The sequence below is a fragment of the Amblyomma americanum genome, chromosome 10 (assembly GCF_052857255.1).
Source record: "Amblyomma americanum isolate KBUSLIRL-KWMA chromosome 10, ASM5285725v1, whole genome shotgun sequence".
Taxonomy (NCBI): domain Eukaryota; kingdom Metazoa; phylum Arthropoda; class Arachnida; order Ixodida; family Ixodidae; genus Amblyomma; species Amblyomma americanum.
Genome location: NC_135506.1, coordinates 130,558,926 through 130,579,042, shown reverse-complemented (window position 1 = coordinate 130,579,042; position 20,117 = coordinate 130,558,926). Strand labels below are relative to the sequence as shown.

The window sequence follows — 20,117 nt, the reverse complement described above, 5'->3', positions numbered from 1 at the left end:
TTTTTATTTACTTACTGCGGACACTGAGTCCAAGCAGGGTGGGCGAACAAATGAATCGAACTACAAAAAACGCGACACTTAAGAAAAACAACAAAGTATAGCAATAATTGTTTAAAACTCCTGGGACAATGGTTTAATTATCTGATTCCAATCTGTTATTGTGTGTGGAAAGAAGAAAACTTGTGTCGTTTCTAGCGAATATAGGGGTTAGAGAACTGGGATGGTGTTGACGAGTTTGTGTGGTTGGTGCCGGCGTTAAGTATGCTGAGGGTAGTAAAACTTTCTGACGGACTAGTTGGTACATCTCTATTAAACAGCGTGCGCTAACAGGACGTACATAGGAAACTTGGACACAGAGGAAAGAAGCGCAACTTCCAACTTTCAACATCCTTTCCTCTCATTAAAATTGGAAGTTGCGCTTCTTTCCTCTGTCTCCAAGTTTCCTGTGTACGTCCTGTTAGCGCACGCTGTTTAATAGTATGATGAGGGATCCAAACCAAGCTTTTTTATGTAATAAGAGAGAAATAAATTCTAACTTAAGCTTTCTTTTTCGATGTTCAAGTAGTTCAATTTTGTTATTCTCCATCAAAGTGGTTGGAGGGAATACTTGCATATTTATTAAAAATAAACCTGACAGCTCTTCTATTTGTTTTTTCCAGATTTTTTACGTTAGATTTAGTATACGGGTCCCACACTATGCAAGCATATTAGAGTTTAGGTCTAATTATTGAAGAATAACAAAGTAGCTTAATTTTAGAAGGGGCATTTTTATTTTGGTGTCTTAAGCAGCACAATTTTTGAAATGCAGCAGAAGAGACATTGTTTATGTGCAAGTTCCACGATAGATTGCTACTTACGGTTACTCCTAGGTATTTGTAGTTGGATACTTGTTGAAGAGGGAGAGAGCCTAATTTATATGTGTAGCTATGATGTATAGTTTTTCAGGTTAACGGTATATAAACACTTTTATCAGCATTCAGAATCATGCCCCATCGGTCGTACCATTCGAAACCGTTGTTAGCACTGTCCAGGTCAATTTGTTCTTCCTTATTTGTATGGGACGTGCCAGCACATGTAGGTGCGGGGATCATTACAGTGAAACGTTTCGATGGGGTACCGCGTACTGGCATGTATCGCCTCTGTCGCTATTAGTGGCCTGGTTTGGGTGCATGACAGGCCAAGCAAGCGTCCTCTTGCCTTCTCTCCGTTATTCGCGTAGCAGCGGCGGCCTCCCCTGGTGGGCTTGGGCGGTGGCTGCCGTGCTGGTGCTGGCCCTCTGCAGCCTGCTCGTCGCATTCTTCCTCACTTCGACGGGGCCCGACGGTAAGCGAGCCTGTACGCGCGCTGTGCACACAGCCGTGACACCTGTGTAGTGTGTAATTGCTCCCTTATTTCAAAACCCATTCCAGCAATGGTGACAATCAATCAATCAATCATTCAATCAATCAATCAAATCTAATCGCTATTTATTGCTAAGAAGTCTTACAGAAAAAAAACGTCGTCTGGTCATTTTCTGTTTTACGACTGTTTCTGCTGTTCTTGCTTATCAGTTTTTCGCATATGGCGTTTGATTTTCGCTTAATTTTGTTAGTATATGGATCATTCCACGCAATCTTATGCACACTTTGCGCTCCACCATTTTCAATTCAAGAAACAATCATGGTCTATTGCGTTACTATCACATTCTTTATCCCGTCTTGTTCTTGCTTAAAAATTTTCTTCACGCCGTGGCTGCTATCTCAACTTTCCGGCGGTAGCAAAATTTAAAAAAAAATTTTATTTTCAAAATGTGTCGGATAATGAAAGATTTTATGTAAATAAACGACTTTGCGTTTATACACAATTAGCTGCAATGAATTTTTTTTATTTGCTTTTGCTGTTAAACATACAGAAACGGTAAAGAAATAATTTGACATGCCTTATCAAATCTTATATCCTCATTACAGTAATGAAAACTTTTTTCGAAGTTGTCGAGAAGTTCAAAAACCGGATAAAAATATTCATTACATAACAAAAAAATAACCACTCTCACCAAAAAACTTCTGTTTCCTTAATTTTGATTTTTTGAGGAAGATTCAGCCATCCAGTGCATTGTGAGGTGCTTCAAGTAAAAAACATTGTCACTGTATAGAAGACGACAAAGTGGGCAGCGACGCGGCACGGACTGCTTGCGCTAGGCCCGCCGCCTATAAGTCATTCTATCGCCATCCATCATGTAGTCCTGTCTTCATCGGCTTGCCGGGTCGTAACAATATGAAAGGCAGTAAGTTGCGCAGTGTCATTCAGTGTCATTTATTTGTGCAACTCTACTAGGCAGATATTTTTTCGTTTTTTTAGAAAACACTTTTGCAAGTTTAGTCCCTGCGTTCAACCTTGGCGTCCCTCCGTGCTTTTCTTCACTTCACCACACACCGCCGACGCCTGCAAATATACTCAGAACCAACAATCCGCTGTTCGCATTATGTGGCGCACTGGGCTTCGACGATACCGGCTTCGGCAATACAGAAATCCGAAGGGCATAGTTAGAAAAAAACAAAAAAGAAGCAACCGTTTGGCAGAAGGACCACGAACCCCATCGCGGTAACAGGAGATGAGGATCAAGACTGCCCCAACCACTCTTCTCATTCTGTAGCCGCGAGGAGACCTTATAAAATGCAGCTGCCGCTTTCTGTCGGAGCTCGAGCAGAACGCCTGTTCCTCAAGGCCGACAGTACAAAGCTGTTCATTTGCTGGGAAGCGCTCTAGCGGCGGCTCTAGCGTGTATTGCAGTGAAGAGCAAGCACCGAGCAACACCGAGGTTGAATGCGAGGACTCAACTTGATAAGTTTTTTCCTCGCTTAGAAATAATTCGATTAAGCTTTCAGAAATAAATGCCATTGACTGGTGCTGTGTGCAACGTACTGGGTTTCATATTTTTACTGGAGCCAACTCACTATGCAAATCATCGCTGTATATGCCTCAATAAGCACTGTCTCAAATTTAAGAATATTTTTACGTTTTTTATCTCTGAAACGTTTTTCGAGGTGCTGCATCTTCTAGCGGCTGGCAAATATATATCCATTCCGGTTCCTTTGCTGTTCGTTTCGTTTCATTAACGCTTTATTTTTGCTTTTCTATTTCTTTACGTAATTATTTCTTTAATTGTTTTCTTCGCATTCTCTCTTTTTTGTGTGTGTGCTTCTTTCTTTCTTTTTCTCTTTCTTAACTTCTTCCTTTCTTTGTTTCTTTCTCTTTCTTTCTCATGGTTTCTTTCTCACTTTTCTCTTCTATAGTTCTGTCTCCTTATGACGTGTTTGAGGTGTTTACTGAGAAGTGAGACTGTTACTGCACCATTTACTTTCTTAAAAAAAAAACTGTCTTAAAAAAGGCCTTTTCATTTCTGCTGCAGTCTCGATTTGAACATCGAAAAAAGGGGTCAATTTTTTTACAAAATTCCAGTTGTGCGGAACCCACGGTCCTGTCCCTACTGAAATACTTCATACGAATGGTGCCTATAGAATTTTGTGAACTCAGAGTCCATATGCCACTGGCAGTGTTCAAGCATGAACTTCAATAACGCAGGTATCATTACGGAGTGCGAAGTAGAAGTGGGTGGTAAGATCGCTTGGCGGTATACCGGGAAGATATTTAAGAGATGAGAGATGTGATTTTAAACCCTAAAGACATTACAGCCCCTAACCAAGCAGACAGAAGAATTGTCTGAGCTATGAAGCTTAACCAATGAGCGTATGTAACCGCCATATATGAAAAAAAGTTATCACGCTCTAAACAACGGATGTAGCCTAATAGAGGTCGGGAGGAAATAAAGCGCAGGCAAAGATCACATGCGTGCTCTAAGAAACACGTCGGAACGTCATTACCATTATGGATTGGTTTGGTTAATGGGGGTTTAACGTCCGAGGCTATGAAGGACGCTATAGTGAAGGCTGCGGAAATTTCGACCACCTCGGGTTCTTTTACGTGCACTGACATTGCACAGCACACGGGCCTCTAGAATTTCGCCTCCATCGAAATTCGTCCGCCGCGCCCGGGATCGAACCCGCGTCTTTCGGGCCGGCAGCCGACCGCCATAACCACTCAGCCACCGCGGCGGCTCATTACCATTATCGATAAGATTTTTAGATCCGACGACGAGTTCTACATAGATCCATACAGTAGCCGAACCCATAAGGAGGATATTAACGAGCTAGCGTTAAAGTAGTCGCTACGCAGAAAATCCGTTGTCGGCGCTGTCTACGTTGTCGACGTTGTCGGCGTTGTGAACGATAAATAGAGTGACGCAGGGTGGCTGAGGCAGCAATCCCCGGACAAGCAACATAGGCTGGCAAGCTAGGTCACGTGACCTTGTGGTGTCATCACAACCGAGCCACCGGATTGTGACCAAACTAGCTAATCACCGTTTCTGTCGCCGTACCTCAGTTGGCAGAGCACCGGACGCGAAATTCTGAGGTCGTGGGTTGGGATAACACCAGATTCATGTAGTTGTTTTTTCTGCTTTTATTAATCCCCACTGATGTAAAACTACACACTAAAAACAATACATCCCCTATGCTTCTTGGTTTCTGTGCGTGTTGACGTCCGTCATGTATGCCATAACGAGCACCTCTTTTCCCTTCACTAGTATGCATGCTTAATAGTTCAACGAGGGCCTCCAATCTATCAGCCTTAATGCCATAGGTTGCATAAGAGTGTTCTCGCACAGCTTCCGCCCTCACCGTTCGACCATGTTCCCACGTGGCACTCGCGCTAATACTGGACGTACTACGTCCGATGCTTCGGACGATGGTGGCGCTGGTGAGCACGCTCAAGTTTCGCTTACACTACACACAAATAGCCCCGAAAGCAGCAGATTGCTCAGGCGTCACTATAGCTAAGTTGCATCAAGGTGTATTGTTGGGCAAGTTGGTGAGGCATTCTCTAGGAAAACAGCGCAAAAAGAAAAAAAACACAGGACAAGAAAGACAGGCAGACTCGAGCGCTAACAACTGAGTATATTTAGTGCGAGAGCGAAATAAATACACGGAAAATATGACTGATGGGCAGGCGCGAAAAAGAAAAAACCAACAACGTCAAGACAAGGGCATCAAGCTCGTCAGGCTGTGTTAAGATAGTTCAGCCCGTGGCGTGATAATAAAACAGGTTTGCTGGCACATGAATATCCCTTGCGCGCGATCACAAGGGCTTCTTAGATTTCCCTCGTGCAGTGCTCGGGGTAGCATATGAGAATTTTGCACTGTTCAAAAAGGGGAACGCAGTTCTTGCACGATTTCTAGTGTGCGACCAGGTTGTTTTGGGGAACAATATCCTTCAAGGATCAAGCGTGCTCTCTGGGGCGATCATTTATACAGCGCCCCGTATGACCAACACATGGGGCTCCGCAAGAAAGGGCACCTCATAAACTACCAGGGTACACCAATAAACAAAATGCTTCTCATGCCTTTTGAAACATACAACCATTCGGGGGCCAGAAGAGTTTACCTTTTTGCACAGACGGTGCAGTTTGCATAGACATCACATTTACTCCCACTCTGTGCGCAACGCGCTCAAGTTTGAGAACTGGTGAACGTACGGCATGACAGCGACTTTCCGTCCATTCCTTTCGCAGTCATCCCGTCCGTCATGGAATGGACGCATTGCATTCCTCATTCGTTAAGGGTGGGATGACGGATTGCTGTGAGCTACTCTCTCTGTCAATAACGTCCTGATTACATTGGCCACTGTATAGATTTGTGTAGAACTCTTCAACTATCTTATCCATATTGCTAATGACATTACCCTCCTTGTCTCGTAACGCATACATCTGAATTTTACCTAAGCGTCATTTCCTCTTCACTGCTTTTAGGCTACCTTTGTTCTTTAGAACATGCTTGATTATCTCCATATAAAACTTCCTTATGTCGGCTACCTTGCGCTTATTTATTACCTTCGATACCTCTTTTAGTTCTATTCTGTCTGTAGGGTTAGACGCCCTCTTGCTTTGACGTTTCTTAATCAGATCTTTCGTCTCCTGAGATAGCTTGCCGGTATCCTGTCGAACCGTCCTACCGCCTACTTCTACTGCGCACTCCGTAATGATAGCTGTCAGATTATCGTTCATCGTATCAAAATTAAGATCGTCTTCATCAGTTAAAGCTTAATGTATGTTCTGCAGCGATATCCTGAATTTCTCTATTTTTCCCCTTACCGCTAGCTCGTTAATAGACTTCCTCTTTACTAGATTCTTCCGTTCCTTCTTCAAGTCAAAGCTAATTCGAGACCTTACTATTCTGTGGTCGCTACAACGCACCTTTCTAAGGACCTCCACATCCTACACGATACCAGGGTATAGCACCTACCAGGGTAAGCACATAGTATGAAGTCCACTTCATTTTTAGTCTCACCATTAGGGCTCTTTCAGGTCCACTTCCTCTTTTCTCGTTTGCGGAGGAAGGTATTCATGATGTGTAAATTATTTCTTTCTGCAAACTCTAGCAATAGCTCTCCCCTGTTATTCCTCGAACCTATCTTATAGTCGCCTACGGCCTGGCCGCCAGCCTGCTTCTTGCCCACTTTCGCATTGAAATCGCCCACGAGTACAGTGTCGTGTTTTTTACTGCGTTCAGTGCCGATTCCAGGTCTTCATAGAGGCTTTCAACAGTCTGGTCATCATGACTAGATGTAGGCGCGTAGGCCTGCACTACCTCAGCTTGTACCTCTTATTAAGCCTAATTACGGTAGCTGCCACCCCTTCGGTAATACTATAGAACTCCTCTACGTTCCCAGCTATAACCTGAATAATAAGGAATCCCACACCTAGTTCTCGTCTATCCGCTAATCCACGATAGCACAGTATGTGCCCGTCCTTTAATACAGTATACGCCTCACCTGCCCTTCTAACTTTACTAAGCCCTATGACATCCCATTTAATGCCCTCTAGTTTTTCGAACAGCACTGCTAGGCTAGCCTCAGTAGATAAAGTTCTAGCGTTAAACGCTGCCAGGTTCAGATTCCAATGGCGGCCTGTCCGGAGCCAGAAATTCCTATCACCCTCCGCTGCGTCATAGGTCTGACCACCGCCTTAGTCAGTTGCTTCGCAACCGCTGGGGACTGAGGGCCGAGGGTTAATTGGTTTGTTCATAGAAGGTTGTGGCAAAGTACTACACCAGGGTGGCCAAATCCTGTTCTGGTGAGGGAGTGCGTTGTCGGTTCTGGCCACCGAGATCAGGCCGCACACCAGGCCTCGTTATGCAATTCCATCAACACGCGGAGTTTTTGTTTTGTTATTTTGTTTTTTCAAACTCGGTAGAGAATTACGTGGAACCGGGATTTGAACTCCGATCCTCTTGCACGCGAGGTGGACGCTGTACCCCTACACCATCGCCGAACCCAAAGGCGCCAAATGTACGACGCAGCAGCAGGTACATACATAACCCCCACATGAGGTGGCCACGACACCGCAGAAACAAACATTATTGTCACGATGACACTTACTTTCAAGATAACTAACCTGTATAAGCGGCATTCGTGAGTACGGATGCGTAGCAGCAGTTTCGTGGCCCACAGTGTCAGCAGGAATAGCGCCCTTTTCAAAAGCCGGATAGGTAACGTGGCCCCATGTTGCTCGACGAACTGCGAAGTGTCTTCCAGAGTTAGCGGTGAAGGGTGATGCGGCCAATCCGTAGGGAGGCAGTATGCATCCAAATGCTCTGTGAAGAAGGCTGCAGCGCCGCTCTCCGAAACGTTCATCCTTGGCCCGTCCAGGCAATAGGGTCGACTCGGTAGCTGGGCCAGGAAAAGCTGCAGCAGCACCTGTACAAGCGGCATTCGTGAGTACGGCACCTGTACAAGCGGCATTCGTGAGTACGGATGCGTACGGATGCTCATGGTTTTGGTTTGCTCGGCCGTCGGCACGTCTATCGATAGTCTTGATTAGTTGATGAAGATGATGACGCGCAATGTACAGCGCGAGACTGTGTTGCAGTTCGAGGCGTGATCGGCGGTGGCGATAGCTTTGGGCTCTCGTGCACAGCTCAGGGAACCTGATCTGTTTGCGCCGCTGCGAGTTCGAAACCCAGCCGCGGCATTCTTTACTTTATTTGTTTATTTATTTGGCACGAAAGCACATACACCGGAAGATCCTACTGTGGGTTTATTCCTAGGAATAGTGGTTCCGCACAAGTAACTGGCCACGTTGCGCCACGTTCCAGGTGCCGGATCGTGGATCTGGGCTCTGCCCGTGATCGGACTGTTCGCACTTTTCTGCCTTCTCGTCGTCTTCATCAGGCAAGACCACAAGTCAGGTAGGCTGCATTCTGAAAATTAACACTTCGTTTTTGAGGAAAGGACATGGCGCAGTAACTGCCTCACATCTTGGCAAACACTAGAACCGCACTGTAAAGGAAGGAATACAGGAGGGGGTGAAACAAGAAAGGAACGAAGAGGCGCCGGAGTAGTCGTCTCCGGAATAGCTTCAACCACCTGGGGATCCTTAACGTGCACTGACATCGCACAACACACGGGTGCCTTTTGCGTTTCGCCTCCGTCGAAACGTGGCCGCCGCGGCCTGGTTCGAACCTGGGAACTGCGGCTCAGTAGACGAGCGCCCTAACCACTCAGCCGCGGCAGCCGGTGTGCATGATGAGCGCCACGCGAATTTGCATGGCCCGTGAAACGATGTCCCGGACGCAGGTTTATTTTGCGCTATTGCTTTATCAGGACTCAAATGGGGACTGCCCTAAATGTATGCTGCATCCTTAAGGGCGCTTTACATCAGCTCGACACCTGGACATCCATTATATAACCAGATCCTCTGATTCACGTCATTATGCGCATCAGAGAAAGGCTACTAGGAATTTGTCTTTGCCCTGAGTACATATCACTATTGCCAAGCTCTACTCCAGCCCATCTCATGCCCTTGGAGCACGAACCAACGTTTCGGTTAAATACTCGCCACTTCTCTGCAAGGCTCATTTCACGCCCCTACATCATCATCATCATCATCATCATCATCAGCCTTACTACACCCACTGCAGAGCAAAGGCCTCTCCCATGTCTCTCCAATTAACCCTGTCATTTGCCATCTGCATCCACCCTCTGCCTGCAAACTTCTTAATCTAATCCGACCACCTAACCTTCTGCCGCCCCCTGCCACGCTTACTTTCTCTTGGAATCCAATCCGTTACCCTTAAGGACCAGCGGTTATCTTGCCTTCGCATTACATGCCCTGCCCAAGCCCATTTCTTTCTCTTGATTTCGACTAGGATGTCATTAACCCGTGTTTGTTCCCTCACCCACTCTACCCGCTTCCGGTCTCTTAACGTTACACCTATCATTTTTCTTTCCATGGCGCGCTGCGTTTTCCTTAACTTAAGCTGAACTCTTTTCGTTAGCCTCCACGTTTCTGCCCCGTAGGTGAGTACCGGTAAGATAAAGCTGTTGTACACTTTTCTCTTGAGGGAAATTGGTAAACTGCCACTCACGATCTGCGAGAACTTGCCATATGCGCTCCACCCCATTCTTATCCTTCTAGTTATCTCCCTCTCATGATCCGGATCAGCTGTCACTACCTGCCCTAAGTAGACGTATTCCGTCACAACTTCCAGGCTCTCGCTGCCAATTGGGAACTGTTGTTCCCTTGCAAGGCTGTTGAACATTACCTTGGTTTTCTGCATGTTAATTTTTAGACCCATCGTTCTGCTCGGCCTCTCAAACTCATTGATCATGATTTGCAGTTCACCTCCTGAGTGACTCAGCAAGTCAATGTCATCAGCGAATCGCAGATTATTTAGGTATTTTCCATTTATTCTTATTCCCAACTGTTCCCAATTCAGTCCTCGGAATACCTCCTGTAAACATGCGGTGAACAGCATATCGGCCCCTACGCCAGGCGCATATTCTTGCTTTATTTCATTTATTTGTTCAAGATCCCTTAGTGGTCCTTACAGGTCTTTTGAAGCGGCAGCTACACTAGGCCACCAGTCGAGCATCTCGCGGTACATGGCAGAGGAAAGTTGTGCGCATGGGCCGTTACCATGGTAACCAGAGAGACCCCACTGCTGCGCCGCGTTATTCGTCGCCGCCTCGCCGCACGCCGCTCTATCACCCGAACCCCGCTTCGCATGCGCAGGATTGCGTATAAAAGGCGCCGATTTAGTGGGCGTCTGTATCTCAACGTTTGACATGCATGCAGAGAAGGAGAGTGCAGGCGCTTCTAAACGGCTGTATAGACAAGAGAAGATTAACTCTTCCGACCCTGAGGTTGTCGCCTGGAATTTGACTTCAACCAAATAACGCTGGAGTATGTGTTTACGTGAAACAAGGTATCGCCGCTGTCAGAAATCTTCCTCCCTTCGATGGCGGTGAATAATGGTGAAGCCTGCTGTGTTCGGCTTCTGGAAGGCGGCATTATCATCCAAGGAGTCTACGTGGCACCGGGAACATCTGTCAAGCAGACGATTGATGTGGTTGCCACGTGTATACCAGCTATACGATATCATATACGATATACGATATCATAGTTGTGTGTGACTTTGCATGATTTAAACAGGAAACAGGACTCTCTAGTCAGTGTATGAAAGAAAAGTTTGACTTTAATTTAGCTTCGGACCCTCACGTCCAGATTACACAATGGGTAACTACTATAGAGCTTGTATACTAAAGAGCCTCTACCAAATCAAATACCAAATCGACAAAATTGAGACCGCTGCATGCTACTTTACAGATCATCGGGCAGTCTTCGTTTCTATGAAACAAAATGAATAAAAGGTGTATATACCCAATGTCTCTAATTGATAACTACACAATGTCTCTCATTGATAAATTACTAGCACATAAAACTATTGTCAGACCAATTCTAGAATACGGCAACATCGTTTCGTTTCCCTTTACTAACAAGCTCATTAAAAAACTTGAAGGGGTGCAGAGAAAGGCACTAAGATGTGTATATAATAAACACTCTCTTACAGACTCACCAACACCATTACTAAAACGTGCAGAACTCCTAACCCTGGAGAACAGAGCTAAATTCGCAAGACTTAAAATTATGTATCAGCTAATACACAACCAACTAAAAGTGCCCGCCACAAAATACATAACGACCACAAAAACTAGATCGACCCGCCACAACCTCACACACAAATTAAACGAGTTTCCATTCCGTACTGACATATTCAAATACTCATTTTTTCCTCGAGCTACACGAGAATGGAACAATCTAAACATAGGTATTACTAACAGCTCATCATTAGATGCGTTCAGTGCCCTGGTTATAGATCACCTGTTTGTTTCCCAGCAGTTATTCTCATTTTCCACACTTTTCTGCCCTGTTTATTTTTACCGTTTTGTTTGTGCCTAGATTGAAAATACAACACTAACTGCAGCCGATTTTCTTTTTGGTATGCTTTTCGTCATGTTTGCCGCCTATTATTTGTTCATCAACTTGAATTCTCTAACCGATTTGGTAACTATTTTTGCCATATTTTATTGTTCAAATTGTTTACTTACCAACATGTGCACTACAACTGTATCATTCAAAGCCCTCCTGTTACAGTCCCTGATGGGACCTACAGTATCAAATAAAATAAAAAATACAGTGACCACAACAAGCTCAGCCAGGGCAATGCACCTCTCGCTACGCATATGCTGGCACAGCCGAGCTAAGCCACTGCCATCTTTTTATCTTCAAGTTCTGCAGTACGACGGGGTGTTATGGATAATAATATATAATGAAATCATAAAATGCGTTGCAGGAATGTTATCCGAGGAAATCATGTTCAATAGCAAGCAGTGCCCAGAACGCTGCGGACATGACTGCGACGACACGGCTTAGATATACTGCGCCTTGCTCTCCCGCGTGGTGATGGGTGACGCTCAGCGCTGCCCCGCGAATTTGCGCCGTGAATGTTACCCTGAATGATGGACTGGTTATTTCAGCAAAATAATCTCAATAAGGAAATATTTAAAATTGTCTTCTTGCAGAAGGCGAACCAGACGTATATTTCCAGAAGCGTTGATTGATTCGCCAGCACCGTTAGTATTTTATTTAATTGCTGTACTGCACCTAGCAGCAAACCGCGTTTCGTACCTTGTCTAATGCTGCCTGTGACCATTCACACAACGCCGTTTCCCTTGCTGCGTAAACCACTCCGCTGTGCGGCGTCCTCTAGTCTCGACCGCCGCCTTCATACACACCTGCTTCCGCACTTATGTTTTGCCATTTGATCTTTTTATAAACAGTAAAAAATTATTGAGCATTTACCTTTGTGGTAATGCGAGTTTCAGCGATAGCTTTTGTGGGGCGCAACTTCGATCGCAACGCCAGTGTCCATTACCTGTAGCCACTTAACACGCATGACTGCATCCTAAAAAAACAAAACAGAAGCACATCACGACTGAGGTCAAACTGCTTGGACTCTGGGCAACAAGAAGGGCGCGTTGTCGTAACATGCGGCTGACGTCACTCCATTCCGAACGATCAGCGTGAGACCTTGCACGTGTTCCGCTGCAACGTGAACTCCACCAGCACCGCAGAATTTGGAAACGTGATCTCAACAGCTGTCGCATTGAAATGTCGAAGAAATGTGCTTTGGCCTGTTACAGCGACACAGTGCCGCTAAGAGAATGGAAGCTACCTATCTGAAAGAGGTGTCCATGCCATGCTGACCATGTTCTCCTGAACTATATACAGGGTGTCCAAGTTAAATTTGACCAAGACTTTGAAAAAAAACCTAACCGTTCTTCAGAACAGAAATCGCGTGGAGGTTGTTAAGGTTCACCTAAAGTTACAGATCATTTTTTTTGTAGGGAGAGCAACACTACGTCAGCTCTTCGACCTTCAGAGTAGCCACCGTGGCCTCCCCTTGAGCTCCGTGGGGGCGCCGTGGCTGGTCACGTGGTTTAAGCCGTTACGTGACTACTTTGTTAGCAAAGCCATTGTGTATTCACTTTCAAGTCGAACCTAAGCGTAGCCAGGCAGATGTAGGTTTCGGGTCACTCCAGGTTTGACGCGAGCTAAACCACAACCAATTTTTTATTGCTCGTCCTACTTGAATAATCCGTCGAGATGAATTAAGTGATTAAATATAGCTTGAAACGTTCAAGCCTCAATAGGAAGCTTGTGCAGCTCCACAAGTATTGTTCAACCGAGACATTTCCAACGAGACAGACTAAGCGTGGCCGTATTGTTTAGGGAAAAACGAAAGCCCACGTAGTTTAAAAAATACCACTTGACAGCGCGCTTCATTTGCACGAATGCGCCGCAGTTACAGCGCTATCATGCGTGCTTTGTCAAACACATCGCTCGCTTCAGGCCTGTCATGCTGCGCACGACAAAGATTCGCGTTGTGCTTGGTTCCAAGTTAAGCGCCAGTGGGTTTTGGCGGCAGTTGAAAGAAAGCCGGCAGCCGTTTCCGCGGCGATATTTGCACTCTCACGCTAGCAGAACTCAAAATGTGTCGCCAGTCGATAGATAGAAGCCCTTTCTCGTAACCGAGGGGGAGGCGCGGCCCTAGCAATGTTTTTCACAAGTCGCGGATGAGAGCGCTGTAATCGCTCAGCATTCGGGCGCATGAAGCGCACTGTGACGTTGTAGTATATTCCGCGGGCTTTCGGTTGCCCTGAATAAAAACGACCACGCTAATGCTACCCTTTAGGAAGTGCCTGGGTTGGGAAGTATTTTCGGAGCTCCAAAACTTTCCTGCTGACGGCTGAACGTTTCAACCTATATTTAAACAGTTTATCTCCACTAATTATTCAAGTACGACGAGCAAGAAAATGGTACTGAAACTTTAGATAAACCCTAACAGCATTCACGCGATTTCAGTTCCGAAGAACGGTTAGGTTTTTTTTTAATATCTTGGTTCAATTTGGCTGGGACGCCCTGAATATATTTCGTGACCCTACGGTATTTCGGGCACCACCTTGTCAGGACCCTAGCGCGGAGGGAGGGACATATAAAACGTTCATGAAAAGAAAAGATATATGTGAGAAACAATTTCTTACGTGTAGAATTGTGATTTTTATGATTTGTGATTTTTTTACTTTGTTTCAATCCGGCGCATGCAAGTTCCACGGAACTCTATTTGTACCTTGTGTCGAACCTGTACCTTGTGTCGAACCAAATTATCAGTGGATGCTTAGCGGTCGTCCTGTCAGGTTCGACCCTTTTTCCCAGCCTATTTCACTAGTCTTTTTAACCAGCCTGAAGAAAACCTACCTATTCATACATTAACGTTGATTTCGATGATGCCACTAACTTATAAACGACAACGCGCATACCGTGCAATTTCAGTTTGACAAAGATAGTTTTATGCTGCAATGGAATGGAAGGTTTCCGATAGGTCTATATATATTCAAAGTGTTATGCTGCCGTTCATAAAACCATGTATTATGGGGTTCATTCTGCATTCTTAAAGCTGTTTTTGTAGAACGATGCTTACAGAAACTGTGTTGAAAGTGATGCTGCAAGGTGTGCTTAGCGACATAGCTTGATAATCTAGAGCGGATCACTTTTTCCATGACGTTCGAAAAAATACGCAAGATTAATATAGGCCTGTAATTTTTCATGATATCAGTCCTCCTTTGTTAGTTATTTCTCACATTGCACCATTTGCCATATCAAGGTTCATCGTTATTTGAGCGACCAATTCTAATACGCTCACTTATTTACTCACATACCTCCAAGGCTCCAACTGTCGTATTATGTGAAAGGAGTTACATCAGAAACTGGGGTGCGAACAGAAGCAAATTGAACATTGGTATACAAGAGCAAATAAGACATTCATTAAAGTAAATGGTCTTCATTATGTTTTATTGCTGAATCAATAGCTCTACCTCTTTATTCTCTTGGCTCCTCATTTTTTCTAGCATTTCCCACCAGTACTTCATCTTTAGGTCGTGAATTTTTTATCGATACTCTGAGAAAGTCATACATCGGTTTAACTGCAGGCAGAACGTAGCAATGATGAGACTACTGGCTCCGTTCCGGGCCTGGGATTCCTGCCCTGGGTCAGTTAGCGAAGTATCGGCAAGAATTAACCAGTCTAACTTTTCCTGGCTGTCAGCTAATAGCACAATATCGTCCAAATATATTAAAGCAGCGAGCCACTGCTCTACGCCCTTCCCCTTGTCTCTACCTGTCACCAGTTCGCCCACTTCTGCGTGCGCTCCTAGACACCCTTAGAGCGTGTGGGGGTAGCGGTTTCGGTCACACAGGATATGCCCTCGACTCAGCGGGGCAAGCTCAGCCGGAGAGCAGCTACCAAGTGACAAGGGGGTTGGTCGTTTGGTACCCAGCTTTCGCCGGTCGCAAGCCCGAGAATGGGTCAGAGCCAAAGGTTCACAAAACAAAACAAAGTTTACACAGCAAAGAGACGATACAGAGGATTTCAAAATCACTCGTACGAGCAGATACGAAGTGTTTTACAAATACAATGCACTCGTGCAAAGTAACAAAAGAGAGATAACAATTCAAAAGAATCTTTGCACCTAAAGTGCTCTGACACAGAGAGAGACTAATAAAGAAAACACAATTTGTTCACCGGGAACTGCGAGTCTGACGACCTGAGGAGCACGACGGGGCCGATTTGCAGGTGACGCACGTTGCCTCGCTGGTCCTTGGCTGGTCCAGTGGCGTTCTCCCGGGAGTTGAGCGGGCGCGCGTCTCGGAGCTTAAGCGGCGGCTCGGGCTAACAGACAGCGGTTGCAGCCCCTCATTTATAGGCGCAGACCGCGTCTGTTTGTTCGCGCCAAGGCAGGCGCGCACATACACGCAGCTCAACTGCACAAACTCCTCCTTCTCCCACCGGGCGCGCGACCCCATATGTCGAGCGCGGAAATCACCGTCCAGAAAAATGTAATTCTCGCCAGGCTGAGTCATCGGCGCAGGAGCGAAGGGGAGAGGGTATCACTCTAGCGCGGACAAGGTTACCCCCTTTGCTTGGTTTGGTTTATAGGGGTTTAACGTCCCAAAGCGACTCAGGCTATGAGGGACGCCGTAGTGAAGGGCTCCGGAAATTTCGACCACCTGGGGTTCTTTAACGTGCACTGACATCGCACAGTACACGGGCCTCTAGAATTTCGCCTCCATCGAAATTCGACCGCCGCGGCCGGGATCGAACCCGCGTCTTTCGGGCCGGCAGCCGAGTGCCATAACCACTCAGCCACCGCGGCGGCTGTTACCCCCTTTGCGTCGACAACGAGGAGAAACTTCTCCGACTTTCTAGAGAATCGACGCCGCGCGCGGCCATGCCTCCCTCGGCGCCGCGCCGGCGAGCTCAGTGGCAGCAGTACGCGCAAAGCTACGCACTCTCCGGGGGTCCTTCCCCGCTGTTTTTGTTCTTTTATTTTCAGGCGCGCGGGCGCGATTGCTTACGCGCTGCGCCCTTTCTTTCTAATATGCGCCGAATTTTGTGACACTGCCCCTTCCTTTAAGAATATTGTGCAACAATACTCACAAAACACAAAATTCGCGCGCACATGCTTCTTTTTTATTCGAGAAGTGTGTCATGAGGCATAAGTTGAAAAAAAGGAAGGGGGAAAAGAATGCACGGGATTGAAAGTTAAAAGAAGGAGTGAAGACATGTTGCGCTGAGGTAGTCGCAGAGGTTGCTAATGAAACGGTTGTTCATAGTCCACTTCACATAGTCACTTTCGCGGTTCTACCGCAGGCCCACCTCCCTGAGGAGCCGTTATCTTATAGCAGCCGTCGCTGGGCACGTCCACAAGTGCCGCACATCACAAATGTCCGGTGCAGCACTCCAGTGAGGACACCTGTCAGGTGCTGACAGATCTTTGGCACGCCACCGATGACGGACAGATGGTGTCATAGCCCCCCCTTCCCGAATCCGGCGCACGGATACCTCCTCCTGCAGAGTAAGACTACGGGGGAGAGGGTGCGAACACGGAGGAATTAGAGCGCGTAATCGCTGGCGCAGAGCTTCGGAATCGGAAACGTGGGACAGGAACGGATCTGGGGATGAGGGAAAGGTGGCGGATCGTCTGATGTATGAAGATGAGTCATAGCTTCCGCTCTAATGTCATGTGGATCCTGGGCATGGCCGCGAATCCAGTGTATGCGCACAGGACATGGATACTTTGCGCAGAGCACATGAAATGATTGTGAAATCTGGAATGTCCGTCGAACAGCATTAAGCTGTTTAAGGGCGGCGCAGGAGTCGGTGTAAATATGTACTGTATTGAATGTTGGAACGAGCGGAAGGGAAGCAATGGCATTATAAATGGCTTGAAGTTCCAATGCCAGCGGAGTGCACGTATCCGCAGTATACGTCGCGCGAGAGTTGAGATGCGGATGAGATGGACTATACACAGCAGTAACTCCCCTCTCTGCAGAATGTGATGCATCCGTGTATACCCAGCAAACAACGTACCTCCCAAGGAGCGCCCAGAAAGGTTGGAATGTCCCTGCCCCAGCACAACATTTATCTACCATTTCCAGGCCGTAGAGGCAGTACATAGAAACGCAAGCAAAAGGGAAGTGCGCCCACTAATGTCCTAGAAACGTTTTTAGAGGTTATTAAGCAGAAACAAAAACAAATCATAGCATTTTGGTCCCAGAAAGGTAACTAGAAGAACGTTTTTGGGACCAATGCTTTTCAACAAAAAATACAAAGTGACTCCTCGCTCCCTTTTCTCTCTCCCTCGCGCCAAAAGCTACGGGGAGAGATTGTTTTGCGCTTGCACTCGCCGTTTTGAGAGATCAGACAGTTTTGTTCGAACAGCCGAAGGAAGCGCAGTTCACCCCGCATCTCTCTTGTGGGCCGTCGGCTCCATGCTGCAGGCAGGCAGGCGACGGCGGTCTGCCTTTTCATCGCATCGCCGGGAGCGGCGGTCACCAACGTGCCCATCTTCAATAGTGTTTCCAACATCAGCATGTTGCGGCGGTCTCTGCAGGCATCTCCGACTATGAGCAGTCCTCGTTGCGCCGCTGTCTAGCAGAGGCCCAGTAATGGGCCTCCCGTCGCTCGCCCGGCTTCCTCGCTAGACGGAAGCCATCTTGCGCATACGTATTCGCGCAGCCCCTATCCGCTCGCGCGCAAGCCCCAGCGCGCAGCAGCTCTTGCTCTCATCACTGGGCTGTCGTGAACTTCGTAGCTGCGGATTCATGGCAGCTTTCCCGCGCACCTCGGCGTGCCCACATAATTCCTTTTTGGAACTGGTGCAGCGGCGCGCGGCGCATCGCAAGTCTTATGCGCAGCTTCACGGCCCTACACCATAATTGCGCTCTTACAGGCGTCGTTCGCGGCAGCGCATTTGAAGGCAATGGGCGACTCCTAGCGCGCACTCTGCATCCCTCAGCGCCTCCGACGACTGTGGCGTGTTGTTAGTGGCAGCGTGGCCGTTCACTGCGGTCATAGGCGGGAGAGATCTTCAGAAGCCCACCAGACTCCTGTTGCGAGTGCCCATGGATTAACCTGCCCTACCTACATTGCGTCCTGTCGCACCGGTATAGTTTGTGTTGTGTTCGCGTCGCTGATTCCCAACCCATCCCCACCGGATTACTTGTGCCTTGATCATCTTGATCTCGCCTCCCACGCCGTATTGTGCCGCACGCGTGGTCTGCTGTACCATGGGTGCGGCGAGCCAGGGCTCCTACATCAAGACGCCCCCCCTTTCCATCCGGCTCCAAGCAGTCTTATCTCCACACTTAGTCACAAGAAAATAAAACGGGGGTGTAACGAGGATGTAACGCGTATGTTTGAGCGTTCGCTGTGCCGTGAGAAGGCGCAGGACAGAAGGCTGCTTTGAACTCATATATATAGTTGCAGCATTTTATTTCATCCCCAGGTTTTTTTGGCAACGTCGTCAAGGTGTGTGGTTTATGCTCGTTTTTTATTTTCGCCTCGTAGAATTAATTTTGGCCATTATTATTTGCTGGTGTCGTATTGCTCCGTACATTGTGTGTTAAATGGTGCATACAATCCGTCTCCTGTTTGTATTCATTTAAATGCAAAGAGCACATCTAATAAACTGAAATTACATCTGTATTGGGCTGCTATTTCCTGTATATGGGGGGAATCGGGAGACTTTTTGAATTAATATTTCCTTTGTGCGCAAAAATTCTAGCACATTCCATGTTCTTGTGGCGGGAGCAGCGGAGCACGAAACAAAAAAGTGAGGCGGGAATCAACGCTGACTAACAACCAGATTTTTAATCCACGTTCAATCAAATATGTACAACTCGCTCGTGCAATAAGGAAAGGACAGAAGCATGACAAACGCATAAGATGTACACGTGGTAAAAGATTAGGACAACGCACACCGATAATCAATTTCGCTTTCACGAAACGCTATCGAAAGTATGCTGACGCATATATGTCACTCTTTTGCCCGATGTTGAAGGCTTCTTCAATCTCCCTGGTCCGTTGATTAAAATACGACGGGATGACCATTGTGTTGATAAGATGCGGAGCGCATTCATGCTCTCTGCAATGTTTTGCTAATTCACTGCTGATGGCGCCCTTTAGGGATATTTTGTGCTTTCGAAGCCATTCATTCAAACAGCGCCCTGTTTGACCAATGTAGGTGCGTCTGCATGACAGCGGTATTTCCTAAACCGCGCATTTCACACTTTTCACATGTTTTACCGGTGCTTTTTCTTGCAATGATTTTTCTTTGCTCACTGTTTACTTTGGCGCACAGGCTTCTTAATTTGTTGGGTGCTGACATGAGCACTTGTACACCAGCTCTTGCGCCTACCTTGTTGAGACCGTGGAAAATGCCATTAATGTAAGGAATGACCGCGTACGGCTTCTTTTCTTCTGATGTGGTTGTGACATATTTTCTGCCTCTAAGTGATTGCACAATCCCTTCTGCGGCACTGGATAGCAGTCTCGTAGGGTAAACTGCTGCTTTCAGCCGACTGTTTTGGGTGTCAAAACTTCCTCGAACTTCATGACGACAGGATCTCGTCAATGCGGCTCTCATTGCTACTTTTGCTAAGGACTAGAAGAACTAGGACTACAAATAACAAGTGAACTCCCAGAAAACAACGTTATGCGATTTCTTGACTTGACGCTAGCCTTTCTAGGCGCTTACATATGCTGGTGGCACGGACCACGAAGATAGAAGGGACTGCTCCCCTACACACCTGCGCACTCCAAGATCATCAAACGGGGGTAGGA

General features: G+C 46.8%; 1 protein-coding gene across 1 annotated transcript in view; it reads left to right on the top strand.

Moving 5' to 3' along the window:
- The first annotated feature begins 499 nt into the window (after positions 1–499).
- LOC144108711 (uncharacterized) overlaps positions 500–20,117 on the top strand; it is a 39,664-nt gene continuing 20,046 nt past the window's right edge. Inside the window, exons 1-2 of the mRNA XM_077641881.1 lie at positions 500–1,323; positions 8,187–8,279. Of these exons, the coding sequence (XP_077498007.1) occupies positions 1,056–1,323; positions 8,187–8,279 (361 nt within the window). The 5' untranslated portion in view covers positions 500–1,055. The remainder of the gene's footprint in view (positions 1,324–8,186; positions 8,280–20,117) is intronic.